General features: G+C 39.8%; 1 protein-coding gene across 7 annotated transcripts in view; it reads right to left on the bottom strand.

Moving 5' to 3' along the window:
- The window catches only part of fryl (furry homolog, like), a 474538-nt gene that overhangs the window by 341855 nt on the left and 105958 nt on the right, over positions 1-26725 (bottom strand). Inside the window, exon 1 of one of the 7 annotated variants that reach the window (XM_043691250.1) lies at positions 18465-19177. The exons of 3 other annotated variants lie outside the window; for them this stretch is intronic. In XM_043691250.1, coding sequence (XP_043547185.1) covers positions 18465-18537 — 73 coding nt within the window. In that variant the 5' untranslated portion in view covers positions 18538-19177. Of the gene's footprint in view, positions 1-18464; positions 19178-26725 lie in introns of those variants that run through there. 3 more of the 7 variants (XM_043691260.1, XM_043691297.1, XM_043691288.1) reach the window with 3 other exon arrangements.

The raw sequence follows: 26725 nt of genomic DNA, 5'->3' as shown, positions 1-26725 counted from the left end.
TTACCACCCTTCTTAAACAGTGGCACCACGTTAGCCAACCTCCAGTCTTCTGGCACCTCATCTGTGACTATCGATGATACAAATATCTCAGCAAGAGGCCCAGCAATCACTTCTCAAGCTTCCCACAGAGTTCTCAGGTACACCTGATCAGGTCCTGGGGATTTATCCACCTTTAACATTTCAAGACATTCAGCACTTCCTCCTCTATAATCTGGACATTTTGCAAAATGTCACCATCTATTTCCCTACAGTCTGTATCTTCCATATCCTTTTCCACAGTAAATACCGTTGCAAAATATTCATTTAGTATCTCCCCCATTTTCTGTGGCTCCACACAAAAGGCCACCTTGCTGATCTTTGAGGGGCCCTATTCTCTCTCTAGTTACCCTTTTGTCCTTAATATATTTGTAAAACCCTTTGGATTGTCCTTCATTCTATTTGCCAAAGCTATCTCATGTCCACTTTTTGCCCTCCTGATTTCCCTCTTAAGTATACTCCTACATCCTTTATACTCTTTTAAGGATTCAATCAATCTATCCTGTCTATACCTGACATAGGCTTCCTTCTTTTTGTTAACCAAACCCTCAATTTCTTTAGTCATTCAGCATTCCCTATACCTACCAGCCTTCCCTTTCACCCTGGTGTGTGGGAGGAAACCAGAGAATCCACAAGAAACCCACGCAGACACAGAGAACATGGAAACTCCATACAGACAGTTCGCGCGAGGCGCAGCCTTACGGTCTGATTTACTAAAATGCAGGTGGGGAATGGAGCAGTAGGCACCTTTCATGGTGGCGTAGCAATGAGTGCATTTAAGACAGAGGTAGACAGGTAATTGATTGGTAAATGGGAAAACAGGTGAATGCAGTTGAAAAACATATCAGTCATGATCAAGTGATGCAGCAGTCAGAATCAATGGGCTGAATGATCTAATCCAGCTCAATTTCTTTTGATCTATGATCTTACATGGAGTATCAGTGGTCACTGAGCCACTGATTTATAAAAACCGTTTCACCAATATTTCCCGTAAAGTGACTGCATAATATTTGCATAAAATGCTGAATAATTTAACCACCTTAGGAAAAAAATGCCCTCAATATTACAGCAAAACTGCTTCCTTACATTTTATACATATACACATTTGATAATCTTCAACTCAATGGGCTTGAAAAACAGCAATAAGTGATTGGGAACAAATAGTGCGCATGTCTTATACATTACAGTGAAATATCTGTTGTGAAAGATACTTCAAATCAAGACCATCGATTATGCATTTTTAACTTACAAACATTTGTAGAATTTGTTCTGAATATTACTTTTAATTACAATAATGCACATCAAGGTTTTAACATAGCAGTAAAGATAAAAGTGCCGGAAAATAGCTGTATTAGTACATAATAAAGTATTTCTAGCAACTGGTAGTTTATTCAACTGTTAAACTGCAGGCCATGGGCTTGCCAGTTATATTGCGTAATAGTCCGCAGGGAATTTCTACTGTTTCCTGTAATTCATCAGAAAACTAACATCGCAATGCCTTCACTTTTAAGATACAGTATTTGTCCTGTACTCAATTTACAGGATTGAATGGCCTCTGCTGACATCTCTCCTGTAACCTCAACTACAGCAATTAATAGAATAATTACAAACAGAATGCTTAGTACTCACCTCAAAAATTTAAAAATGCTTCATATAAGCTGCTTTTGAAACAGTAGCTTATGTTCAAAGGTAGCCATTCTCTACCAGTTCTCTTCGGAACAGCACCTCGTGTAATGCAAAACCTTTAGCACCGCAGATGCACATTAGGCTAGGTTAAATGCTCAGCAACAGATGAAAGGCCCAAACAAAGATCTTAGCACAAAGAATGTGTTCCTCACTGAGCTAAGTGAGGAACTTCTAAAGATTTAACTGCAATTAAAGTAAAGTAAAGGTTACTAATGCTTCTTACTGGCTCTAAACTGCCCTTGATCTAATGCAAATAATTTAAGAAAATAAAAATTAATTATAGTCAAGAACTGACTTAAAACATCCCATCAATTCATATTAGCCTAAATCTCTGCTCCCTAAACAACTTTATTTCTATATAGTTTTATGCATGAACTATACTCAAGTAAACTCAGTAGTCTATTAAAAAATGTTCAAGGATTATATCATCCGAACATTATTTTATTTCTCTCCCTCCTTATGTTTTATTTGAATATTTTGCTTAGAGTTCCCCAGACTTAACTGAACTGCTGGTCAACAACTATTAAATCAGATAATAAAAGTAGTCATACCCAAAAATGCTTCAAGACTCGCTTTTAAATAAATTGATCCTTTTTCATTATGCAGTTGGACTCCACAGTTTTCAATATTCGTTACCCAAAAGGGGTAACCAATCCATTTCCAGTATGATTCAATTCTAATTTCACATTGAGCAATGGAGTCATTTGCAACAGGTATGTTCCAGAATCATACACTTCACTGAGCTGAAGACCACCCATCATGTTAATTTACTTATTTAAAACTAAGAGGCTATGGACTATATCTATCAGCCTAAGACACATGGTGTCAGTTTTAGATGCAGCAAACAAATCAGTTCAGCCAATTACATGTCAGAGTTTCATGTAGAGGAACTGGAATAAAGTGGTCTTGCTAAATTGGACAGGGTTTAATTACTGGAGTTTAGAAGGATGAGAATTGATCTCATTGAATAATCTAAAATTCTGAAGGGGCTTGATTGCACAGAAGCTGAGAAATTATTTCCACTTGTCGGTGAATCTAAAATACAAGGGTACAATTTTAGGATAAAGGATCAATCATTTACGATTGAGGTGACGTGAAATTACTTAGTTTTGAATCAATGGAATTCTCTGCCCTAAAAAGGATAAGGATACTCCATTATTGAATATATTTTAGAAATGAAATATGTTTCTATACAATTTTTAAGGGGATCAAAGGATGAGAGACATGAGCAGAAGGTGGAATGGAAACTCAAAAATCAGCGATGTTCATATTAAATGACAAAGCATATTCAATGAGCAAATGGTGCAGTCCAGCTCCTTTTTTTTGTGTTATTGCATGTATTCCACCTCTAATTAGGAAAATATTAGAAACTATTTTAAGAAATGTAGTAACAGAACATTTAGAAATACATAATGATCAAGCAGAGTCAGCATGGCTTTATGAAGTAGTAATCATGTCAATAAATTTACTTGAATTCTTTGATTGAGAAAAAGCAGAATAGGTAAACGGGAAGCAGTGGATGTAATATTTAGATTTTCAGAAAGTGTTCGATAAGATACCAGACATTAGGCTCCTTAAGACAGGAACCCATGTTGTTGATGGCAATACATTAGCATGGATAGAAAACTGGCTAACTCATAGAAGACAAATGTGGGATAAGGTGATCTTTTCAGTTTGGAGAAAGTGAGGACTGCAGATGGTGGAGATCAGAGCTGAAAATGTGTTGCTGGAAAAGCGCAGCAGGTCAGGCAGCATCCAAGGAGCAGGAGAATCGACGTTTCAGGCATGAGCCCTTCTTCAGGAATCTTTTCAGTTTGGCAACCTGTAATTAGCGGATTGCGGCATGGATCAATGCTGGGGCTACAATTATTTGGAGTATACATGAATGGCTTGGATGAGGCAAGTGAATGCAATGTAGCCAAGTTTGCGGATGACACAAAAATAGTTGGAAAGGTAAGTGGTGAGGGTGACACAGAGTTTGTACAGGGATAAGTGAAGGGCAAAAGAAAACGTATTCAGGTCGTTCTGCTATAACGCATGTTTCATTAACCCAAATTCACTAATGCAATTTATGATTTAGGGACACTGTTTCTAAAGGTGAACTTTTAAAATGTATGTTGGCTGTAATGCGATTACATCATCAATACATTAAGCACTGTTTTAAAATGTGATTTTTCTATAATGCAAGGTAGCACAAAAATGTCACAACAGTGCTACAGAAGAACTACCTGTATAAGACATCATGGGAAAATGTGAGGTTACATACTTTGGTAGTAAAAAAAGAGCTGAACATTAATTATTTGGAGAAAGACTGTAGATAGCTGCAGAACAGAGGGATTTGGAAGTCCACATCCATGAATTACAAGTAGTTAGTATCCAAGATTGTTGGGTAATACAAAAACCAACTTAGGACATTGGCTTTTATTTTAACGAGAATGAAGTATAACGGTCGGGGAGTTTGCTAAAACTATACAAGGCACTAGTCAGACCACAGTTGAATACTCTGAACAGTTTTGGCACTCTTATCCGAGGAACGGTACACTGATTTTTGAAGCAGTCCAGAGAAAATTTGCGAATCTTAAACAAGGTATGGAAAGAATGCCTTATAAGGAGAGATCAAGTTCCTTGGGGCCTGTGTTCACTAGAAGTTAGATGAATGCGAGGCGATCTTATTCAAACATATAAGATCCTTAGGGTACATGATAGGATAGATGCAGAAATGTTGTTCCCCTTGAGAATACATAAAGGGTATAAGCAGGTAGGGAAAAAATTAAGGTCTGAGTTTTGTGAAACAAGAGGTTCAGCTAAGCATGACTCAGATCAGATAAGAACTTAAAGTTAACAATGGAGTGCTGGAGGCAAGGGTAATAGGTTAACAAGATGGAAAGCAGTCATTATGTAGAGCCATTTAACAATATTGGAAGTATTCAGTATGCAAGGTCAGCTAATAAGGGGAAGTATCCATTATATGAATCCATATAACAAGGTTAAGAACATTCATTATGTAACAGTAAAGGGCTTGGTCTCTGCTATTGACACTCGCTGATTGTAACAGTCACCCAATCAATATGTATGTTGTCTTATCTGGATGCTCCTCCCTGTAAATGACTATATAATTAATTAAGAAATTGCTATTCCAGAGAAGACCATGAGCTCATGTCTCTGCGCACATGGGCAATCATTCACTCTCCCTTGAGGGCCCATAATAAAAACGGAGGTGGTAAAACTATACGGTGTTGCTGAGCGTTTTGCTTCAAATGAGAGGGGGTAGCAGGACAAAACCCTTGTAGAAGTGTCTAGGATAGATGACAATCTCAGAAGTAGTTGCAAATTCAAGAACGCGATGAAGTGGAATTTCTTCTCTCAGAGTAGGCTGTTGAGGTTGTGTTGTTCAGTACATTCATGGTCAAAGGAAACAAATTTTTAATCAATAAGGGAACCAAAGGTTATGGGAAATAGACAAAAAAGTGAAACTGTTAATCAGATCAGCCATGATCTTAGTGGATGGTGGAACGGACTCAAAAGGGCTAAATGGCCCACTTCTGCTCCTGTCCTATGTGTATATTTTCATTTTTTAAAAATTTCTTCATGGAATGTAGACACCACTGGTAAGGACGGCATTTCCTGTCCAAGCCAAATTGCCCATGAGCTGCATGGATTAACACGCCATTTGAGAGATCAGGTAAAAGTCCTTCATATTGTTGGGCACATTGAAGACAGACCTGGTATCACAGATCATCTTCTCTAAAGAACATTAATGAACAAGATTTTTGTTTCATAACAGTCAAAGGTGGCTTCATGGTCACCATTATGCAGACCAACTGAAAACTTACCAGCGGCATTTAAATTGCACCAACTGCTATGATGGGATTTGAACTCACGTCCCCATGGCTTTAGCCTGGGCCTCTTGATTACTAGGCCATTTATAATTCATAACCATCTGTCCTGTTTCAGTCAATTTGTATTAATACAAATATTTGTTTGTGCGCCACATGCTGCTTACATTTATATGGAGGAGTGTCATTTAAAACAAAGATCAAGGGGACCAACAGCAGAGTCATAGAAAGGATGGAGCTGAAGTTACTATGGGAGTAAAAACATAAATAATGGGAACTTTAACCTACAATTACATTGTAAAGAAGAAGGGATCAACACACTATTAAATACAAGTAAACATTACCATCATGGATTGGTTGGAAAAATGATTTTTTCCTATTCCTTTGTATACAATGCACAAACAACAAGATTTCTATTCTATCTGGCCCATTTTGGATTGATAGCTAGGAAAGTTCTTGGGAATGTACCCTCAAACAGTGACATTAAACCAGACCAAAGACAATGGTTTCAAATTTATATATTAAACTGAAAATAAAGGACAGTTCCACAAGCACCCCTCCTGAGAAGTAAACTTTAACTGACTGGCCAGATTTACAAACCTTGGAGGGAAAAAAACAAGTTCCTCCTCATGTCTGTCCCAACTGGCAACCCTTACTCTTGAGGTTGCTCCCTCTGGTGCAAAAAAAAACCTTTCTGTATCAACCCTGTCAAGTCCCCTTAACTTAGTACGTTTCAATAAAACCATCACTCACTTTTCTAAAACCATCGCTCCAATGAGTCATGCTAGGCCAGCCAAAAAATTTGCTTACTTTCAAATATGAATTCAGAATTCAACAAAAATCTAAGGCAGTCACATCCATCAAAAATATAATTTTCAAGTTCCACAGCAACAAGTTTAAATTCTAATCTTAATTCTTTAAACGTTAGTCTAAGTTTACACTAATCTCAGGAAAAATTACTACACTGAGTGGTAATTTGGACATTACAAGGTAAGAAAAATATACATTTACAGTTTAGCGTTCTGAGTTGTTCTTGTCCAGCCACTGTAATTTTGCCAAAAATGTGGTGGAAACTCCATTTAGAAACAGAACAGGTTTTCATAACATATTTGATAAGGGTAGGACAGCAAAGTTGCAGTAACAGAAAGGAAACCCAGCCCATCATCAAGACACTCAGTGACAGAGCAGAAAACTTAATGTCCTGAACTGGGAGAAAATTGAATGGAGGAGAAGTGCGGGGAAAATATTTCACACAGAGGGTGGTGGCGCCTGGAACACACTGCCAGTGGTGGAGGAGGAAGCAGTTACATTAGAAACATACAAGGCGCATTTCGATAAAACACATGAATATGAGATGAACAGATGGATAAGACACAACTTATGGGCAATATGTAGTGGGTCGAAATAAAGAATAGAAATCGGTGCAGTCTTGGTGGGCCTGTTCCCATACTGTACTCTACAGTGTTGTATTGTAAAGTATGGATTTTTCTGTAAAAAATAACACTTAATAAAGGAAACTAGCCTTCAATAATTTAATAGTGTAGCGTTTGTTTTGATGTATAGTAGTGTACAATGTCAGTTATTAACTTCAACACATTTTGTTGTGAGAAGCACAAACTGAACAACTTGGGAAACAAAAGGTCAGCATTCTTCATTTGACAGCACAACAAGATATTGTACACTTTTTGGCAGCAACATTCTAAGACCACATGCAAGTCTATTTTTGTAGTAAACATGTCTGCAACAATAGATAATTGTAATGAAGTACCACAAAGTGAAATGATATCTGGCTCTAATCCACTGGACATATACTGATTTCAACAGTAATTTATTATTCCTGCTAAAGACCACCTGATAACCTCATGTTCTGCATCCTCAGATCCAGCTTAACACTGAAAATAACATGAATCCACCTTACTGGATAGTGTATAATGCATTTTCTCTTCTTGTGTACACAGTATTTTGCTATCCATTTTTTTCCTGACTTTGATGTCAATACTGACTGTTAGGTTCGGTAAGGGAAGGAAGTAGGAACTGGATGATCAACCATGATCATTTTGAAAGGCGGAAAGGCTCGAAGGGCGGAATGGCTGACACCTGCTCTTATTTCCTATATTTCTAGCCCTCTAGCTCCAAGTTCCCCATGATAGTTCTGGAAAAATAATTTAATCGCAAACTCACAAACAATGCTAAAGAATGTTACACCGTTTTATGACAGAACTAAAGCGCAATATTGTCAATAACACAGATAAAGGGTCAACAAGTATGGATGTAACTTATTTATTTGTGGGTTGTGGCACATCCTTGGCTGGCCAGCACTTATTGCTCATCCGCAGTTACTTTTGACAAGGTGGCAGTGAACTGCTTTCTTGAATTGCTGCAGTCCACGTGCTGTGGGTTGACCGACAACGCCATTAGGGAGGGAATTCCAGGATTTTGACCCGAGAGTGAACGAATGGTGATATATTTCCAAGTCAGGATGGTGTGTGACTTGGAGGGGAACTTGCACATGGTAGTGTTTCCATGTATCCGCTGCCATTGTCCCTCTAGATGGAAGTGGGTTTGGAAGGTACTCAGGATTTTTGCAGAAACTCACCAGTGCATCTTGTAAATAGTACACACTGCTGCTACATAGCATCAATAGTGAAAGAAGTGGTTGCTTGTGGATATGCTACCAATCAAGCATGCTCCTTGGTCTTGGACGGTGTCAAGCTTCTGGATTTGCTGGAGCTGCACTCATTCTGACGTTTGCCTTGTAGATAGTGGACAGGCTTTGGGAAGTCAGGAGGTCAATTATTCACTGCAGTATTCCCAGCCATTGACTTGCTCTTGTAGCCAGTATGTTAATGCAGCAAATCTAGTTGGGTTTGTGGTCAATGGTAACCCCAAAGATGTTGGTCGTGGGGAATTCAGTTATGGTAATACCATTGAGAGTCAAGAGACAGTATTAGATTGTCTCTTATTGGAGATGGTCATTGCCTGGCATTTGAATGGTGCGAATGTTACAAATTTGCATATAGCAAAGCTAGGTAGGAAAGCAAGTTGTCAGACACAAGTGATTAAAGCAGCAAATGGAATATTGTGCTTTAGGTCAATGGGTATGAACCATAAAAAGGAGGAAATGGTGAGACAGCTATACAGGGCCTTGGTTAGATCAGACTGCATCAAGAGTATCGTGTAGTTTTGGTCTCTTTTGTTAAGGAAGGATATAACTGCATTCAGAAGATTCATTTCACTAATTCTTGAAATTAAGCAGCGATCATACAATCTGAGTGGTTTGTGGCCAATGCCAACCGGAATCTTAAAAAACACAAATTTGGTTGACGTGGTGGCTCAGTGTTTAGCATAGCTGCCTTACAACACCTGGGAGAAAGTGAGGACCAATGCTGGAGATCAGTTTTTTTTTGCAGATGCTGAAGAAGGGCTTATGCCCGAAACGTCGATTCTCCTGCTCCTTGGATGCTGCCTGACCTGCTGCGCTTTTCCAGCAACACATTTTTCAGCTCACAACACCTGGGACCCAGTTTCAATTCCACCCTTGAGCGACATTCTCCCATTGTATGCGTGGGTTTCCTCCCACACTCCAATGTGCAGGTTAGCTGAATTGGCCATGCTAAATTGCTCAGTGTGCAGGCTACGTGGATTGGCCATGGGAAATGCAGGGTTACAAGGTGGCACAGGTTAGGTCTGTGTCTGAGTGGGATTCTCTTCAGAGGGTCAGTGGCGACTCATTGGACCAAATGACCTGCTTTCCCGTGGTGGGGATTCTATGATTCTATTTTAGTCAAACATACAAAATCCTGAGTGAACTTGACATGGTGGAGACCAAGAAGATAATTCCCTTTGTGAGGAAAGCTAAAACTAGTGGACAGTGTTTAAAAATTAGACGTCTCTAAGACAGAGATGAGGTGGAATTACTTCCTCGGTGATGTTAGTCTGGAATTTTTTTCTCAGGAGAATAGCGGAGCCTGGGTCACAGATTAGATTTCATATGTAGTATATACTTATATAGATTTTTGATTGATCAAAACCAAAGTAGTGCAGGTTAGGGGGAATTGGCCATGCTGAATTGCCAATAGAGTCCAGGCTATGTGGATTACCCATGGGAACTGCAGGGTTACAGAGATGCTGGAATGCTGGGCCTGCTGGGATGCTGTTCAGAGGATCAGTATGGACTTGACTTGAATGGCCTGCTTCCACACTATGATTTCCATTCTATGAAATCTATAAAGGTTTCAGGGGGCAGATGGGACAGAAGAATTCATATCTGTCAGTTCAGCCATGACCTTCGCAAATGATAAAACATGTTCAAGTTTCAATCTCCCACTTTTGGCTTTGCAAATTTTCATATGTAGAAAAGCTTCAGTATTACATGAAGTGAAGAAAAATCTCATTTTATTTAATGATTTCTACAAAACAAGTTATATCATTAATGTATATAATTCAGTTCCTGTTTATGATGTTGAAATTCAGCATAATATTTTATGTCCATGAATCATAAGAATACTGGTTCCTTGAGCCTGTTCCATCATTTGGAAATCATGGCTGATCTGATTGCAATCTCAAACCTCTTAACTACCTCTGATATCCTTTCACCCACTTCCTGAATCCATCCACCTATGACTTAAACATATTCAAGGACTCTGCTTCTCATGCCGGTTCAGCTCTCTAATTCAACCTTACCCCTGCTTTAAATGGGCAACCTTTTATGGTGAACAATTACCCCTTATTCTGGATTCTCGCATAAGAGGAAATATCCTCTCCACATCCACTCTGTCAATACCACTCAGAATAAATATGTTCTGATCAAGTCACCTCAAACTCTTCCAAAAATCAGTGAATACAAGCCAAATCTGTTCGAACTTTCTTCATAACACAAATCACCCATTCAATGCCCACATCTAAATTTTTTTTCTGAACTACTCCCGAAACAATTACAGTCTTAAGTAAGGTAACCAATACTGTTCAGTGCTCCAGACGTGGCCTTGTAAGCGCCCTATGTAAATGAAACATTACCTCCATACTTTTGCATTCAACTTTCCTCAAAATAATTAATTAAGTTCTATTAACTTGCTCAAGTATTTGTTAATACATACTAGCCTTTTGAAGTCATGCTGTCACTCAAATCCTTTTGCATCTGAACTCTGCAATCTCTCATCAATACTTTTGCCCTTCCTCCTGCGGAAATGGACAATTTGACATTTTGACCATGTTATACTGTTTGTCAGATTGCTGCCCATTCATTTAATTGATCTAACTTTTTGCAGCCTTTCCATATCCACTTCACAACGTACTCCCCTGCATATCTATCTGCCATCAGCCAATTTATAACCATTTATTGTTCCTTCATCCACATCATGTTTATAAACCTAAACACAGGACATCCTTTGGTACCTCTATCCACAGTATATGCCATTTCCTCAAAGACCTCAATTGATCAGTTAAACATGACTTTTCTTGTACAAAATTATACTGACTCTGCCCAATTACGTTGAAATTATCCATAACTTCTTTAATAATATGTTCTAACATTTTCCCTAGATATTTAACTAACTCACCTGTGAGTTACATTTGTTCTCTTCCATGCTAATACAACATTCCCCTAATTCAACCTTGCCTTGAATCTAAGATTCTGGAAAATTAAAATTACTGTATCAACCATCTCAGTGGCCACATTTATTAAAACACTAAGATGAAACCCATTAGGACCAATACACTTGTTAGTCCACGATCCAACAATTTACTCTGGACCACTTCTCTGGGAGATTCTAGTTTTCCAGGTTCCTTCTCCATTCCAGTTCCCAATCTAGAGGTGGATCTGGGAATGTACTTGTATCCTCGATATTGAAGATTGATGCAAAATACTTGTTCAATTCATCTGCCATCTCTACATTTTGTATATCAATTGATCATACTCACTTTCTACCACATCAAAGCTCAACACTAAATATTTAAAAAACACAACAGTTACAGAAATTCTTACTACCTTGTGTTCTATTTCTGGCTAACTTTCTCTCTCATTCCAATTTTTTCCAACGTACCAATTTTTGAGTCATTTTTTGCAGCATATTTGGTCCAATCTTCTGACCTACCAGGCGGAAGTGGCTACTGCAGATGCTGGAGATTAGAGTCAAGATTAGATTGGTGCTGGAAAAGCACAACAGGTCAGGCAGCATCCGAGGAGCAGGAAAATCGATGTTTCGGACAAGAGCCCTTCGTCAGAAGATCTAACATACCACCTGACTGCATAACTATACTCTAAATTCGTTACTTGGTGTTTGCCTTTTACAGTTAAACTCAGATAGTTGTCTTGCCCTTATGGTTTCTTCCTCACTGGAATGCATTTATTTTGTGTATTCTGAAATACACAATTCAATACCTGCCGCTGCTTCACTGCTGACATAGCCTTTAAGTTTTCCAATTCCAAGTCTTCAAGTCTTTTCCAAGTCTTCACAACTGTCTTTAAGTTTTAAAAATACGTGTGGAGTGGGACTGAGACCGACTCCTCTCTCCTTCAAACAGTGTAAAATTCAATCATCTGATGGTCATTGCCACCTTCACCATGAGATCATGAACTATTACTAGTACAGTCTATTCTCTAGTCAGATCCAAAACTTGCTGTTCCAAGAAATTATCTGAAAACATTTCATAAACTCTTTTTCGAGATTACATTTGCCCATCTGACTCTCAGTTTATATGTACGTTATAATCATCCACGATGTACTTTTCTGACAAGCTCCCATTATTTCTTCAATTTGGTCCACTCTATCGTGCAGTTACTGTGAGGGAGTTGATACATCATTCCTTACTTCTAACCAAACTATTTCCTAAATTTATGTCATTCCTTTCTTTTGATTTCATACGATTATTATCTAAGAAAGCCATCGCTTCAACTTTTCCTGAATTCTTGTCCTTCCTAAATGTTACGTACCTTCATTATTCAATTCATATCATCTTGAAACCATGTCTCTGCAATGGCTACCAGATTATTTGTACTCTCAATTCATCAGTTTTGTTTGAATGCTACATGCATTCAAATACAATTTCTTTCAAAAATAATTTTTGTAACCTTATCTGTCGATTTAAACTTAGATTTGCAATCTCTATCCCTTTCCACCCTAGTCTACTTATTTCCAAGGCTAATACATTTCTCCTTTGCCTCATTATCGGTTATGGAGGAGAAAGTGAGGGCTGCAGATGCTGGAGATCAGAGCTGAAAATGTGTTGCTGGAAAAGCGCAGCAGGTCAGGCAGCATCCAAGGAACAGGAGAATCGACGTTTCGGGCATAAGCCCTTCTTCAGGAATGAAGAAGGGCTTATGCCCGAAACATCGATTCTCATTATCGGTTATGGCTCACTACATCTTTCCCTTGACATCAAGGCTGCTTTTGATCAAGAGTGACATTAAGGAACCTTAGTAAAACCTTGTGGGTCGCACGGTGGCACAGTGGTTAGCACTGCTGCCTCTCAGCGCTAGAGACCCGGGTTCAATTCCTGCCTCAGGCGACTGATTGTGTGGAGTTTGCACGTTCTCCCCGTGTCTGCGTGGGTTTCCTCCGGGTGCTCCGGTTTCCTCCCACAGTCCAAAGATGTGCAGTTAAGGTGAATTGGCCATGCTAAGTTGCCTGTAGTGTTCGATAAAGGGTAAATGTAGGGGTTTGGATGGGTTAGATTTAGATTAATCTAATCTAAAACAGGAGTCAATGAGAATCGAGGCAAAAACTCTCCACTGGTTGAAGGTGTTTTTGTCACATAGAAAGGTGGTTGTAGTTATTGGAGGTCAGTCACTTCAGCTTCAGGACATTTCTGCAGGGAATCCTGGACTTTTTCAATGACCTTCCCTCCACCAGGAAATCAGAAGTAGGGATGTGCTAAAATTGCACAGTGTTCAGTGCTATTCACAACTCCTCAGATACTAAAGTAATCCAATTGCAACAAGACCTGGACAATATCCAGGCTTAGGCTGAAAAGTGGCAAGTAACATTCACGCCACACAAATGTCAGGCAATAACTATCCCCAGTAGAAAACAATCAAAACATTGCCCCTTGTCACCAACAAGAAAATCTAACTACCTCTTACTGAAATTCAACATCAATACCATCAGTGAATCCCCCATAATCGACGATCTACAGCCATTTTAAGATGGAGATAACAGTTGGTCAGTGACTGGGAATACTGCAGTAATTCGCCTCCTTACCAGAATCGTTTGCTCTCCCATTCTTAAGTCTGCTCACAATTTACAAGTCAGATGTAATGTGAGGTAATGTAGTGATAAAGTATGTCCTATTTGCCTGAATGATTGCAGGTCCAACAAAACTCTATAAGGTTGGTACCATCCAGGACAAACTGGCTCTACTATCCAATGACTATGTTAAATATTCAATCCCAAAACAAATAATAGAGAGGTAGCCTCAAATACCATCACGTGATGCATGCAGCAGGTTGCCAAAAGGTCCAACAACAGCACCTTCCAACCCTAAGACCTCAATTACCTAGAAGGACAAAAACCGTGGATGCATAGGAACACCATCACCTGCAAGGTTTCCCTCCAAGTTATCCACCATCCTGACTTAGAACTAAACCGCTGTTTCTTCAATCATTGTCAAATTTTAAATCCTTTTTACTCAAGGATCTATTGATGAAAGTGTTTTCAATTCCATCACACAACACCCAGTTAGTGACAAGCTAAGAATACCAACAAGAGCTCTGGAGATAATAAAAGCAATCACATAATGAAGAACGCAACAGCCAAAGGAAGTGTTGGAATCCAAAGAACTTTTCTGAAATGGTTCACAACATGAACAGCTACTCCCTAAATCTCAATGTGAATTCAGACCATTAAGAGGCACAATTGACAGGATTTTCAGTTTGAGCTGAAAATGTGTTGCTGGAAAAGCGCAGGTCAGGCAGCATCTCATTTCCCCTCCCCCCAGCCTGTCTCAGTCAAATCCATCAAATTCAGCACCGCCTTCCTAACCTGCAATCTTCTTCCCGACCTCTCTGCCCCCACCCCAGTCTGACCTATCACCCTCACCTTGACCTCTTTCCACCTATCACATTCCTGACGCCCCTTTCCCAAGTCCCTCCTCTCTACCTTTTATCTTAGCCTGCTGGACAAACTTTCCCCATTCCTGAAGAAGGGCTTATGCCCGAAACGTCGATTCTCCTGTTCCCTGGATGCTGCCTGACCTGCTGCGCTTTTCCAGCAACACATTTCCAGCTCTGATCTCCAGCATCTGCAGACCTCACTTTCTCCTAACAGGGGTCGGAGGTTGGTCTGGCTGGGAAGCTCTTCAGAGGGTCGATGTAGATTGATGGGCTGAATTGCCTGCCGTAGGAATTCTACGATTCCTAGCTACATGCTCCATTTGGCTCGAGCTAAGTCAATATGAGCAGACATCAAATGGTGCAATTTTGAAGCAGTTCAGGACAAAGATATTTGGTATCTGAATGTGTCAAGACAAATGTAAAGACTATTTAAAAATGCACATGAAATTCTGGGCTTTGCATAATAAATGCACTGAACAAAATCAAAAAAAGTAATACTCATCTTTAAAAATCACTAGTTAGGCTTTAGGTGTAATGTACCCAATTCTAGGCAGCATGCTTTAGGAATGATATAAAGGAGGAGGCTTACTAGAATGAGGTCCAGAATATGTGAAGAGAAGACAGACGACAGGATTGTTCTTTTCAAAGCAAAAAATGTTTGAGCTAATAAAAAATGTCACAAAATTAAGGGTATAATGGAGTTGATGGGGGAAGAACTGATTCCAATGGCAGGCGGATTAACAATCAGAAAATACACATTTAAAATAAATAGTAAAAGAACTAATTGTGTAAATAATCTTTGCAATGCAGCAAGTAAAGATTTGGAATGCACCATCTGAAAAGATGATGGAAACAGTTTTAATAATAATTTCCTAAAGGGAATTAGACATGTGCTTTATGATCCAGGTTGATGTTAATTCTGGACAAGACAGATTCCAGAGTGAAACCCAGCTGGATAGACCCTAGATTTTATTTTGGCACTTTTGTTCTCGTGCTGGTCAGTCGAATATATCCATACAAGGCTGTCAATATACTTTTAAACAAAAATATTAATTTATTGTACAAAAGGAAACTAAGCAATTTGACAACTTGGAAAGATTTTATCTTGAATTTCAAGTTTTTTTTTTCCAGAAAAAAATCATTTGCCGACACTCATTCCAGTGAAATACCAATCCTTACTCTTTAATTTCATACTCAGAAAATGCTTGCAACCTCATTGGTTTTCAGTTTTTCTGCTTATCCACCTCATGATTCCCTTCGTTAAAATCTCTCCCTGAGATACACAGATACTGGATAATTCAGGGATTACTCCAGACTGAACTTTGAGAAAAGTCCTGTCTGCTCGAATTTCGAAAACAGTTGGGCACTGCCTTCCAGACTGGAGGCAAGTTCCATGATGGTATTGAAGGGTAGGTACCAAAAATAGCTTTGAAAGAGCAACCAAGATATGAGGATAGAATAGAAGACTACCTATATGCTCAACACCAAATTTCACACCAACAAATTAATATGAAGATTTTGAGATCCATCACTTTCAGTGCAGAACATTAGCAGACAGCAGAGCAGTCAACAAGAGCTGCGGTTCAAGAAATAACAACTTTGCATGTTAACTTGGAATAGACAACAAATGCAGCTTTGTCAGTGTGGCACATATCTTATGAGCCTCATATTTTTAAAACTGACAAGCAATACCACAGAACAAGGACAAACGTGTGATGCCAAAGAGTTAAACAGAAGGATTGTAGATGCTCTTGTTCGAGAATTCTCCCCCCCCTCGTTCCTTTTTAGATACAAAATGAAAATAGTTGGCTCAGCTGCTTTTTTCCATCTTTCACTTTTATCCTATTACTGGCTGCAATAATGTGCGCAAGTTCAACCACTATTTATTCTGTGTTGAGTACCTAACCTCTGCTTATTATTCAGTCTCCCTGTCCCAACAGATTAGAAAGTTGCTGCATGGATAAATAAAATCCTATTTTCTACTAGTGTCTGAATTCTCCTAGGAAAGCCAAAATCGTTTGGAAAATAAAGGAAAGGTGAGAAGTTTTACTAACTCCCTCAGTAACACCATATATATTAACTAAGGAAATTATTAAAACACCTGCTGAGATTTTCAACCACAGCAGACTCCTAATCAAAATATAAGTGAACTCATGTAATATACAAACTTAGCCAAAATTGAAATTTGCAATTTTACTTTCATATCCATAAAATACTCATTACAAGTTGAGGTAGGAAACCTCACAACTACGAAAAACTACTTAGGTGAGCACTTTAAGTGTCATAACATGCAACGCTATGGGTCTAGTGCAGCAAAGTGAGACTAATGTAGCTAGTATATTTTTGGTTGTACAGACTCAATGGGCCAAATGGTCACTTCTGTGTTGTATGATTCTAACAACATGCAAACATGAATTAGGAAGAAGCCATTGGGCTCCTAAAGCCCTTTTCCTATGTATACCCAATACCCTTTCACTCCCTCCTTAGTCAAATAATCTACCTCTGCGCTAAATATATTCAATTGCTCCGTCTCCAATGTACACTGGGAAAGGGTGTTCCACAGACTGATGACTCAATTTCTTTCATGAACATTCATGATCATCTTCCGTACTACCACTCAGCCAAGAGTTAAATTTGCAGCATTATAAATCTATAATTATTCCATCATTTGACTTAAAGAACTTATGCGCACTAGATTTCTACTAAAATGCATACATCGAGCCTACTTTTATTTTTGAGTGCAGCACTGAAGAACTAACCACTGGTAAAGGTTTAAATTTTAAATACTTTCTGTAGATAAGACCAAATGGTTAAGATTAAGTTTCCAAATGGAAAAGGTAGCTTCCATAAAGGGTGGCAGATCATTAATCACACAACTTTCATTGATAACTTTTTTTGGAGAGGTGGTCAGCATGTTGCTAATTTAATTTCCTGTTGCCAAATCTAGTCCCTAAATTGTTGCTGGCTGGGTGCTGTAAGCTATTTCTGATGTCTGAACACTGCAGAACTCAGGCCTCAACATGGAGTTGCCATGCAGTTTCACATAAATTCCAGACAGAGGATAGGGGCGTAAACTTTTGAGTGTGGGATTTTTATTTTAGAAAGACTCTTTGAAAATACAAGAGCAAGACAGCTGTTTCACATAATATGCCTGGCAAAAATATGAACTATCAGCAATCAAAATGTTGGCAGAAAATGTGCGTGCCAAAAGCCAGCCATATTAATGTCATATCATTGTTGCTACTGAATACAGAAAGCTACAGTACAGTCAAACAGCAGCTTGTTATTTACATTCTGTACACTAAACCAGCACATAACATTGTAATGATACAGCTGTGTATCTGGATTGTGAAAGAGAACTTAGTGGTACAAAATGATATGTAAACATTTCATAAGATAACCTACTGGTGAGTAAGCTATGCTGCATCATCTTAATAGCACTAATAAGAAGCATTCTCCCTGAAAAAAAATTAGTCGGTTAAACAAATATCTACTGATTACTATGAGACTGTTTAAAATTTAAGGTAGCATTCTAAATCAGGTCAATATGATTGTCATAGAAACAGAACCAAATCACTGCCCACATATTGTTCAGAGTAGCAACATAACGAAAACAATATATTTGATACAAGTAAAAAATGAATGCAGTGACTCTGTAGACCTAATCATATTAGTTTATCTAAAGCAAAAGGGAATGACACAGAAGATCCACCCTGAATACAACAGGGAACTGAAAGGTTTCACATGGAGGATAAGCTCCAGTCATTTTCACACAGCTCTTAATGCACTCAAACATCAAACCTAACATGATACGATTACATGTTATTTGCATATATAGATAATTAATTTTTACTTACAGCTACTACTCCAAGACTTCAGCAGAGACTTGATGCTGATTTCAAAAAACACAGAATCCTGCAGGCTTAACATTATGCCTTTTGATGAGCAACAGCAGCTAGCGAATTTATTAAAACAGTGCCAGGCTGCGTATTTATTTTGTCTCAAATTGTGGTCCTCGACTCCTATCAAAGAGCAGTTCTGGCCTCAAGTGTCCCTTTCTCATTATCATGCAGTCTTTTTATGTGACGCACATTTTGAGTTCCAGCAATGCTGAATGCAGATGAACTCGCCAGTCAGAAAAACTTACTCTACATTCAGTGTAGTTTGAAGGGCAATTTCACCTTTCACGGAGCATAATAACATACATCTTCCGCAAAGACTGAACCGTATGATTTACACAAAGGGTAGTCTGTAATAGCTATGTCGAACAACTGTTACCAGCTGCTTCCTATGGTGTTGGTAAATACAGTACAGAAGGGTGGAGCTCAGAACTATTGAAAACAAGGGCTTAGTTCTAGCTTCCAGAGAAATACAACTGCACAGAGTGAAACCACCACAGCACCTCTCCTCGCATTGCCTTGCACAATGGACATTTCACAAAATCACCAATGATGTACATTCTTTGCCGCGGCTTGCTGCTGAAATGCCTAGCTCGAGTGTCTCTTCACAGCAGCACATTACTTCCTACAGCACTGCCCACCCAGTCAATAATCAGCGACTTCTCAGCATGCTTGTGATGACGCATGATACAGCGTCCCACTTAATCCACCAAAGTAATGCGAGTGCCTGGTTTTTAGTTGGGGGGAGGGGAGGACGATGGTGATGGGTGATGCAATCAATACTGTGGTTTTCCAGCCTATCGTGCAGCTTTTCGAATTACCTCAAAATTTTCTTCTTCCCTAACAGCTTATACAAAAATTCTCACTTCATAGTTTCAGAAGAACAGAAAAGGTTACAATGTTAAATCTAAAAAACATTTTCACTTCGACAATTATACAAGTCAAACACTACTTAATTATTTATGACTTAACAATTAAATCTTAAATAAACATTTCACTTATTCAACACAGAAGTAGTTTATTTTTAACCAAATATTGTCCAAATAAGAAGCAAATAGTCCCCACCCTAACAAAGTACATTACTGGAGGAAAACATCCCGAAGCACTTACTTCACAGGGCCATGGTGGGACACAAAGTGACACCAAGACAAGTAAGGAGATAATAGGGCAGTGGCCAAAAGTGTGATCAAATAGCTGGATTTTCAGGAGGGATTTAAAGGCAGAGACAGCAGTAGAAAGGAAGGGGAAGCAATGATTTAGCAAAGGCAATTTCAGAATGTGGGCCTAGATGGCTAAATGTAAAGGTGTTAATGGTGCAGCAAAGTGATTTGGAAAAGCATAAAGACATCGGAGGGTCTGAGGACTGGATGACATTACTGAGACAAGAACATAAGAAATAAGAGTAAACCATGTGCTCATCAGACCTACACTGCCATTCAATACAGTCACGGTTGATCTTCACTTTTAATGTACTTTTGCCTGCTTTACATCCAATGAGTCCCTGAGAAAGCAAAGACCTAACTATCTCAGCCTTAAACATAGTCAACAATGGAGCATGCCAACTCTAGGGTCGACAAATTCCAAAATTCACATTCCTTTGGACTAAAAGAATTTTGCTCACGTTAGTCCTAAATATAACATCAAATCCCAAATTTGTGATGCATTGTTCTACAGCCCTCAAACACAGAAAATAAAAGTTCTATTAAAGCCCTTGCAAATCTTCAATATTTAACTGAGATTACCTGTCACTCTTACAGTCATAGAGTCAAAGAGTCCTACAGCACAGAGACTGGCTCTTTGGCCCAAATTGACCAAAATGTCCAATCCATGCTTATCCCATTTCCCAGCAGTTGGCCCATGTCCTTCTAAACATTTCTTATCTATGTATTTGTCCAAACGTCTTTTAATTGTTGTTAATGTACCCGCCTCATCTACTTCCGCTGGCAGCTCATTCCAGCGTACCAGCCTCTGTGTAAAAAAAAAAGTTGCCCCTCAGGTTCGCGTAGATAGGGTGAATGCACTCTGTCTTTTTCCCAGGGTTGGGTGATAAACTTCAAAAGCTATAAGCTGAATTTCCTCATCTTCTGGAAAAGAACAAACCACAGAGCCCAATGCAGTGAAGGTACATGGTAGAACTATGCTCTTTCTTAAAGAGAACAAAACCACACACCCTTTTCCAGATGAGAGCTCACCAAGTTCTGTACACATACAGCGTACTCATTGTGATAAAGGTCAACATGCTTTCCTATATGCTTGCTTTTGCTGCATGTCAACATTGTGTTTCTTGTATGAAAACAAAGTTCCTCTTAACATTAACATTTAAACAAGTTTCATACCTTTGGGGAAAAGAAAAGACTTTTTGGTTCTGACCAGCCAAGTGAATAATTCCATACATACCCACTTTAAAGTCACGTGCCACTTTCTTGAATGTATGCTAAACTGGTCTATCAGGACACTTCTAATATGCAGTCAGGGCTATTAGGGAGGGAATTCCAGGATTTTCACCCAGCAACAAGAATGAACAGCAATATCTTTCCAAATTAGGATGATGAGTGACTTGGAAATAAACTTGCATTATTGTGGTGTTCCCACTTATCCACTCCCTATCTTTCGACATGGTAGCGACCATGGGTTTGATAGATGCTGTCTAAGGACCTTTGGTGAATTTCAGCAATGCATCTTGCATATAGTACGCATTGCTAATGCTGAGCATTGGTGATGGTGGGAGTAGCTGTTTGGGGATGCGGTTTCGATCAAGAGGCCTGCTTTGAATGCTGTCAAGTTTCTTGAATGTTGTTGGAGCTGCATGCTTCCAGGCAAGTGAGGAGTGTCCCTACTTTTGAGTTGTGCCTTGTAGATATTGGACAGGCTTTGGAGAGTCAGAAGTTAACCATTTCTAGTGAGAAGTATTTCTAGCTTCTGACTAGCTTTACTCAGAATCCCAGAGAGTATTTCCTGCATTTGTAGCCAATGTTCATTTGGCAAGTCCAGTTGGGTTTCTGGTCAATGGTAATCCCCCCAAGAGTGTTAATAGTAGAGGATTCAGTGATGGTAACATAATTGAATGTCAAGGGGTAGTGGTTTGATTGTCTCTTACTGAAGATGGTCTTGGAGGTGATTTGATTTCTGCCAAACACAGTCAGTTTCCGGTCTGCTTAACGAGTCTTGCACCAGTGGAAAATTTCCTCCTGATTCCCACCCACTCCAGATTTGATAGCATTCTGAATCAAGGCCACAATGAGGTCAGGAGCCCTACAGGAAACCAAACGGAGCGTGAACAAGCAGTTTAGTGCTGATTAAGTGCAGCTTGATATCTTTGTCAATGACACCTTCCATCACTTCAGTGATGCTCAAGTACACTGGTGGTAATTGCCTGGTTTGGATTTGCCCATCTTGTTGAGAACAAGATTATTCAGGAAAGGCTGCAAGAACAGCCAGGGAACTACATTCTGTTGAGCCTAATGTCAGTGGTTAGTAAGTTGTTGAAGGGGATTCTGAGAGACAGGATCTACATGCATTTGGAAAGACAAGGACTGATTAGGCATAGTCAGCATATCTGTGGTAGGAAATCATGTCTCATAAATTTGATTGTGCTTTTTGGAGAAGGACCAAAACGATAGATGAAGGCAGAGCAGCAGATGCTGTCTACATGGACTTTAGCAAGGCCTTCAACCAGGTTCCGCATGGTAGGCTGGTTAATAAGGTTACATCACAAGATCCAAGGACAGTTCACCAAATGGATACAAAATTGGCTTGACGATAGGAGATTTTCAAATAAGGAGTGTGATAATGCTGTGGCTTTAGGTGTATTTTTGTCATGGTTTCTTTTGAGAGAGATTAAATGTGAGGCGCTGAGCAGACTGCAATAAAGTAAACAGCTTGGGAGGCCTTGATTTTTTATTTTGTAAAGGTGGAACAAGAAAAACAGCCTGCATGGGAATAGCCAGGTCTCACAGCCCTCAATTATCTAGGTTTTTTAAATATAGTTTTTAGGTTTAGCTTTAAGCAGTTGCTGGTGCGAGCTTGAAGAAGTGGAAGCTATTTCTCAGTCTCTCGATTACAACAAAAGCGGTTGGATTGCATAAGACAAAATCAGTTTTCTGAATTTTGCCTTTTTGCCAAAGAATCTGTTTGTAGGATGTTGTTATATTTAACAGTTAATAATAATGACTGTATCTATTATTACATTAAGTTTTCTAAATTCCTGTGTCTTTGGTTGTATTTTAACTGTAGTGTTCACATAAATTGTGTTTTGCTTAACGCAGAGTAGTTTGACCAATCCAAGAGCATCTGAAGCACAGCATGTTACATTCACTTTGAAAATAAGAAAAGGTTAGGGTGCAGGCCAACTTAAAGTATGGTCTAATCCATAACATGGGAGTCAAAACCTGCACTCCAGATGTCATCTAAACAAGGCCCTGTACGACTGTGGTAAACCTTCCTTTACTGAATATCCTATTCCTTTGGACACAGTGAATGGAATACTGTCATTTATTGCAAAGTTAAAAATAACAACATCAGGTTATGGTCCAACAAGGAAGCACTAGCTTTCGGAGCGCTGCTCCTTCATCAAGTGGTTGTGGAGTATAAGATCTTAGGACACACAATTTATAGCAAAAGTTTGCAGTGTGACGTAACTGAAATGATATATTGAAAAAGACTTGGATTGTTTGTTAAGTCTCTCATCTTTTACAATGGGTTTGCTGGTTTCAGTTCTTTCATATTTAAATTCCAGACCTTTCTTAAAGTTACATTCTCAAGTGAATTTTAACAATAGATGCCATGTTGGCCCAGATAATGCATTGAAGGTGTGCGTTGCCCTGTGTGCGGCTGTCTGTGCCCCAATGTTCAAACTAATTTTAATCTAAAAAAGGCATTTACAGAATCTTCTTGAATTCATGCAGTTTTTGAGCAAAGTAAAATATAATTCTGTAAATACAAATTCACCCACAAACTTCTTTATGGGTGTGTGTTGGGGAGAGTGGTATAAGTGTCTTTGAGAGAGTATGTGTATGTGTGTGAGTGAGAGCGTAAAGGGGTATAAATCTGTGAGAATGGGAGTAAATGAGAGCGAGCAATATGAAAAAAAGAGGGTCTACAAGAGTGTATGGGTCTGTCAAAGAGAGAGAGGGGTAGGGGGAGAGAGAGTGAGAGAGACAGACAGAGACAGACAGAGACAGACAGAGACAGACAGAGACAGACAGAGACAGACAGAGACAGACAGAGACAGACAGAGACAGACAGAGACAGACAGAGACAGACAGAGACAGACAGAGACTGAGTGAGTGTGAGAGAGACAGACAGAGACAGACAGAGACAGACAGAGACAGACAGAGACAGACAGAGACAGACAGAGACAGACAGAGACAGACAGAGAGACATTGTAGGGTCACGTGAACCGAAGGTCCCGATTGAGGCCATCCACATGGGTACCGAACTTGGCTGTCAGTCTCTACTCGGCCACTTTGCATCGATGCTTGTCCTGAGGTCTGCCTTGGAAGATAGTCCGAGGTCAAATATCCCGGACCAAACTGTTCTCTGATTGGGAGGGAACACTCCTGTCTGTTGATAGTTGTGCTGTGTCTATTCATCTATTGCCATAGCCTTTTGCTCATCGATCTACCATGCCTCAGGGATTCTTTGCCGCAGCGTACGAGATAGACAACGTTGGCCAAGTCACATGAGTACCTGCCATGTACATGGTGGGAGGTGGTCCACATATAATGGTGGTATCAGTGTCAACACGGACACGTCTTGCATGGTCTACAGTGAAAAAGGTCATATGGTGTTGTCCTGAAAGCCGGGCAGTTTGCTGCAAACAATGATCTGTTTGAGGTTTGGTCGTTATTTAAAGGCGAGAAGTGGAGGCTTGGGGAAGGTCTTGGCGAAAAGGTCTTCTTGTTCATCCTCATTAATAATGTGTTGCAGGCTGCGAAGAACATGGCATAGTTTTCGGCTCCTGTCTCCTCAGGAGGCAGACACAAGCTGCAGCCGACAGGGTATCCTTCATTGTCCACTACTTCCCAGGATCTGAAAAACTACACCAAGTTCTTCACAGATTCTAACACATTATCAATGAGGATGAGCACCTCGCCAAGACCTTCCCCTCGTCTCCCCTTCTCGCATTTAAAACAACCACCAAACCTCAAACAGATCACTGTTAGCAGCAAGCTGTCCACCTTTCAGGATACCATACAACCTTGTCACGGTAAACATTGCAAGACGCGTCAGAGTGTAGACACCTCCCACCATATACATGGCATGTACTCATGTGACTCAGCTAACATTGTCTATTTCATACACTGCAGGCAAGGATGCCGTGAGGCATGGTAGTTTGGTGAGACCGAGCAGAGGCTACGGCACCGGATGAACGAACACCGCACAATAATCAACAGATAGCAATGTTCCCTCCCAGTCAGAGAACACTTTGGTGTTCTGGGACATTCGGCCTTGGACGGTCGGGTGGCCAGCCTCCAAGACGGACTTCAGGCCAGGCAACAATGTAAAGTGACCGAGCAGAGTCATGGAGGCATAGAGTCACAGAGATGTACAGCATGGAAACAAACCCTACGGTCCAATTTGTCCATGCCGATCAGATATCCCAACCCAATGTAGTCCCACCTGCCAGCACCCAGTCCATATCCCTCGAAAGGGGGTTGAGAGTGTGGTGCTGGGAAAACACAGCAGGTCAGGCGGCATCAGAGGAGCAGGAAAATCGACATTTCTGGCTGGAGCCCTTCATCATGTTGGTGCCTGCCTCCAAACCCTTCCTACCTATATACCCATCCAGATGCCTTTTAAATGTTGCAATTGTACCAGCCTCCACCACTTCCTCTGGCAACTCATTCCATATGTGCACCACCCTCTGCGTGAAAACGTTGCCCCTTAGGTCCCTTTTATATCTTTCCCCTCTCACCCTAAACCTATGCCCACGAGTTCTGGACTCCCCCACCCCAGGGAAAAGACTATTTATCCTATCATGATTTGATAAACCTCTATAAGTTCACCCCTCAGCCTCCAACGCTCCAGCCTTCTGAGAGATTAAAGGTATTCAAAAGCATAATAAGTCCAGACAATATAGATACTGAAAAATAATTCCCTTTGCTGGAGGAGTCAAGGAAGACATGGCACAGATTTCAGGTGAATGGAAATCCACTCAAAGACAACAGGAATAAATGTGTTTTTTTGTACTGAGTGGTTCAGATTTGGAATATATTGCCTGAAAGTATGTTGCAGGCATCAAGTGTAGCTTTGATAAGGGGATTGGTTAAGTGCTTACTCAATTTTTTTTTAAATGGGATAGAGGCATCATTATATAGGGCAGCATTTATTATCATCCTCAATTACCATGAAGGAGGTGACGGAGAGTTACCTTCATGAACCACAACCATCCATGAAATGCAGGATGGTGTGCAGCTTAAAGAAGAGCTTGCAGACGATAGGTGGTAGACCATAGGATAATACAGCACAGAAGAGGTCTGTGTGGTCTGTCTAGTCCTTGTGAATCCAAAGACACCCAATGTTGTCATGCTCCTGAAAATAAATTTGCAGAGTAGGGAAATGGGTCTGGCTGACTTGCTGCTGCAGAGTCAGTGCAATCTTGATATGTTAAATGACTTCCATTATGAGCCTATAACTCATACACTGTCATATAAAGCAGTAGTTGGGTTTAGACCTATGCACCCTGTTGGATCTAAGATGTCTAGCACATCTTTTTGGCAAGGTGATAAATTGTCCAAGAATATCCCATCCACATTAAAAAGCAGAAGAAAATCTAACCTGATCTGACCAATCACCATCCCACTGTCTGTTCTGAGTCAACTGCAAAGGGATATCAGTAGTCATAAAGTGCTTTCAATTTTTCAACTGCATTTACTTGCTGATAGATATTTTCTAATCAACCCAGTTAGGAATGGCATTACACATCTCTGGAGCAAGTGGGACTTGAACCAGAGCCTCCTGGATGAGGTAGGGAGACTACTACTGCAACTCAAGAGTCCTATGCTTATTGCAATTGCCTTTTCTGCCAGAATCACTTAAGATCACAGAACTGTTAAGCACAGAAGAAAGCCATTCAGCCATCTTGACAACTGATTCTATTATCTAAAGCCTGTCTCCTGCCTTTTCCCCATATACTTGCAACACTTGGTTCTAGACTTCATTCGACCCTTGGCTCAAATATGAATGCATAAGCTGATTTCTAGGTGCATGGCAAGACT

This window comes from Chiloscyllium plagiosum, chromosome 1 (assembly GCF_004010195.1).
Source record: "Chiloscyllium plagiosum isolate BGI_BamShark_2017 chromosome 1, ASM401019v2, whole genome shotgun sequence".
NCBI lineage: Eukaryota > Metazoa > Chordata > Chondrichthyes > Orectolobiformes > Hemiscylliidae > Chiloscyllium > Chiloscyllium plagiosum.
This window is presented reverse-complemented; position numbering and strand designations above follow the sequence as displayed.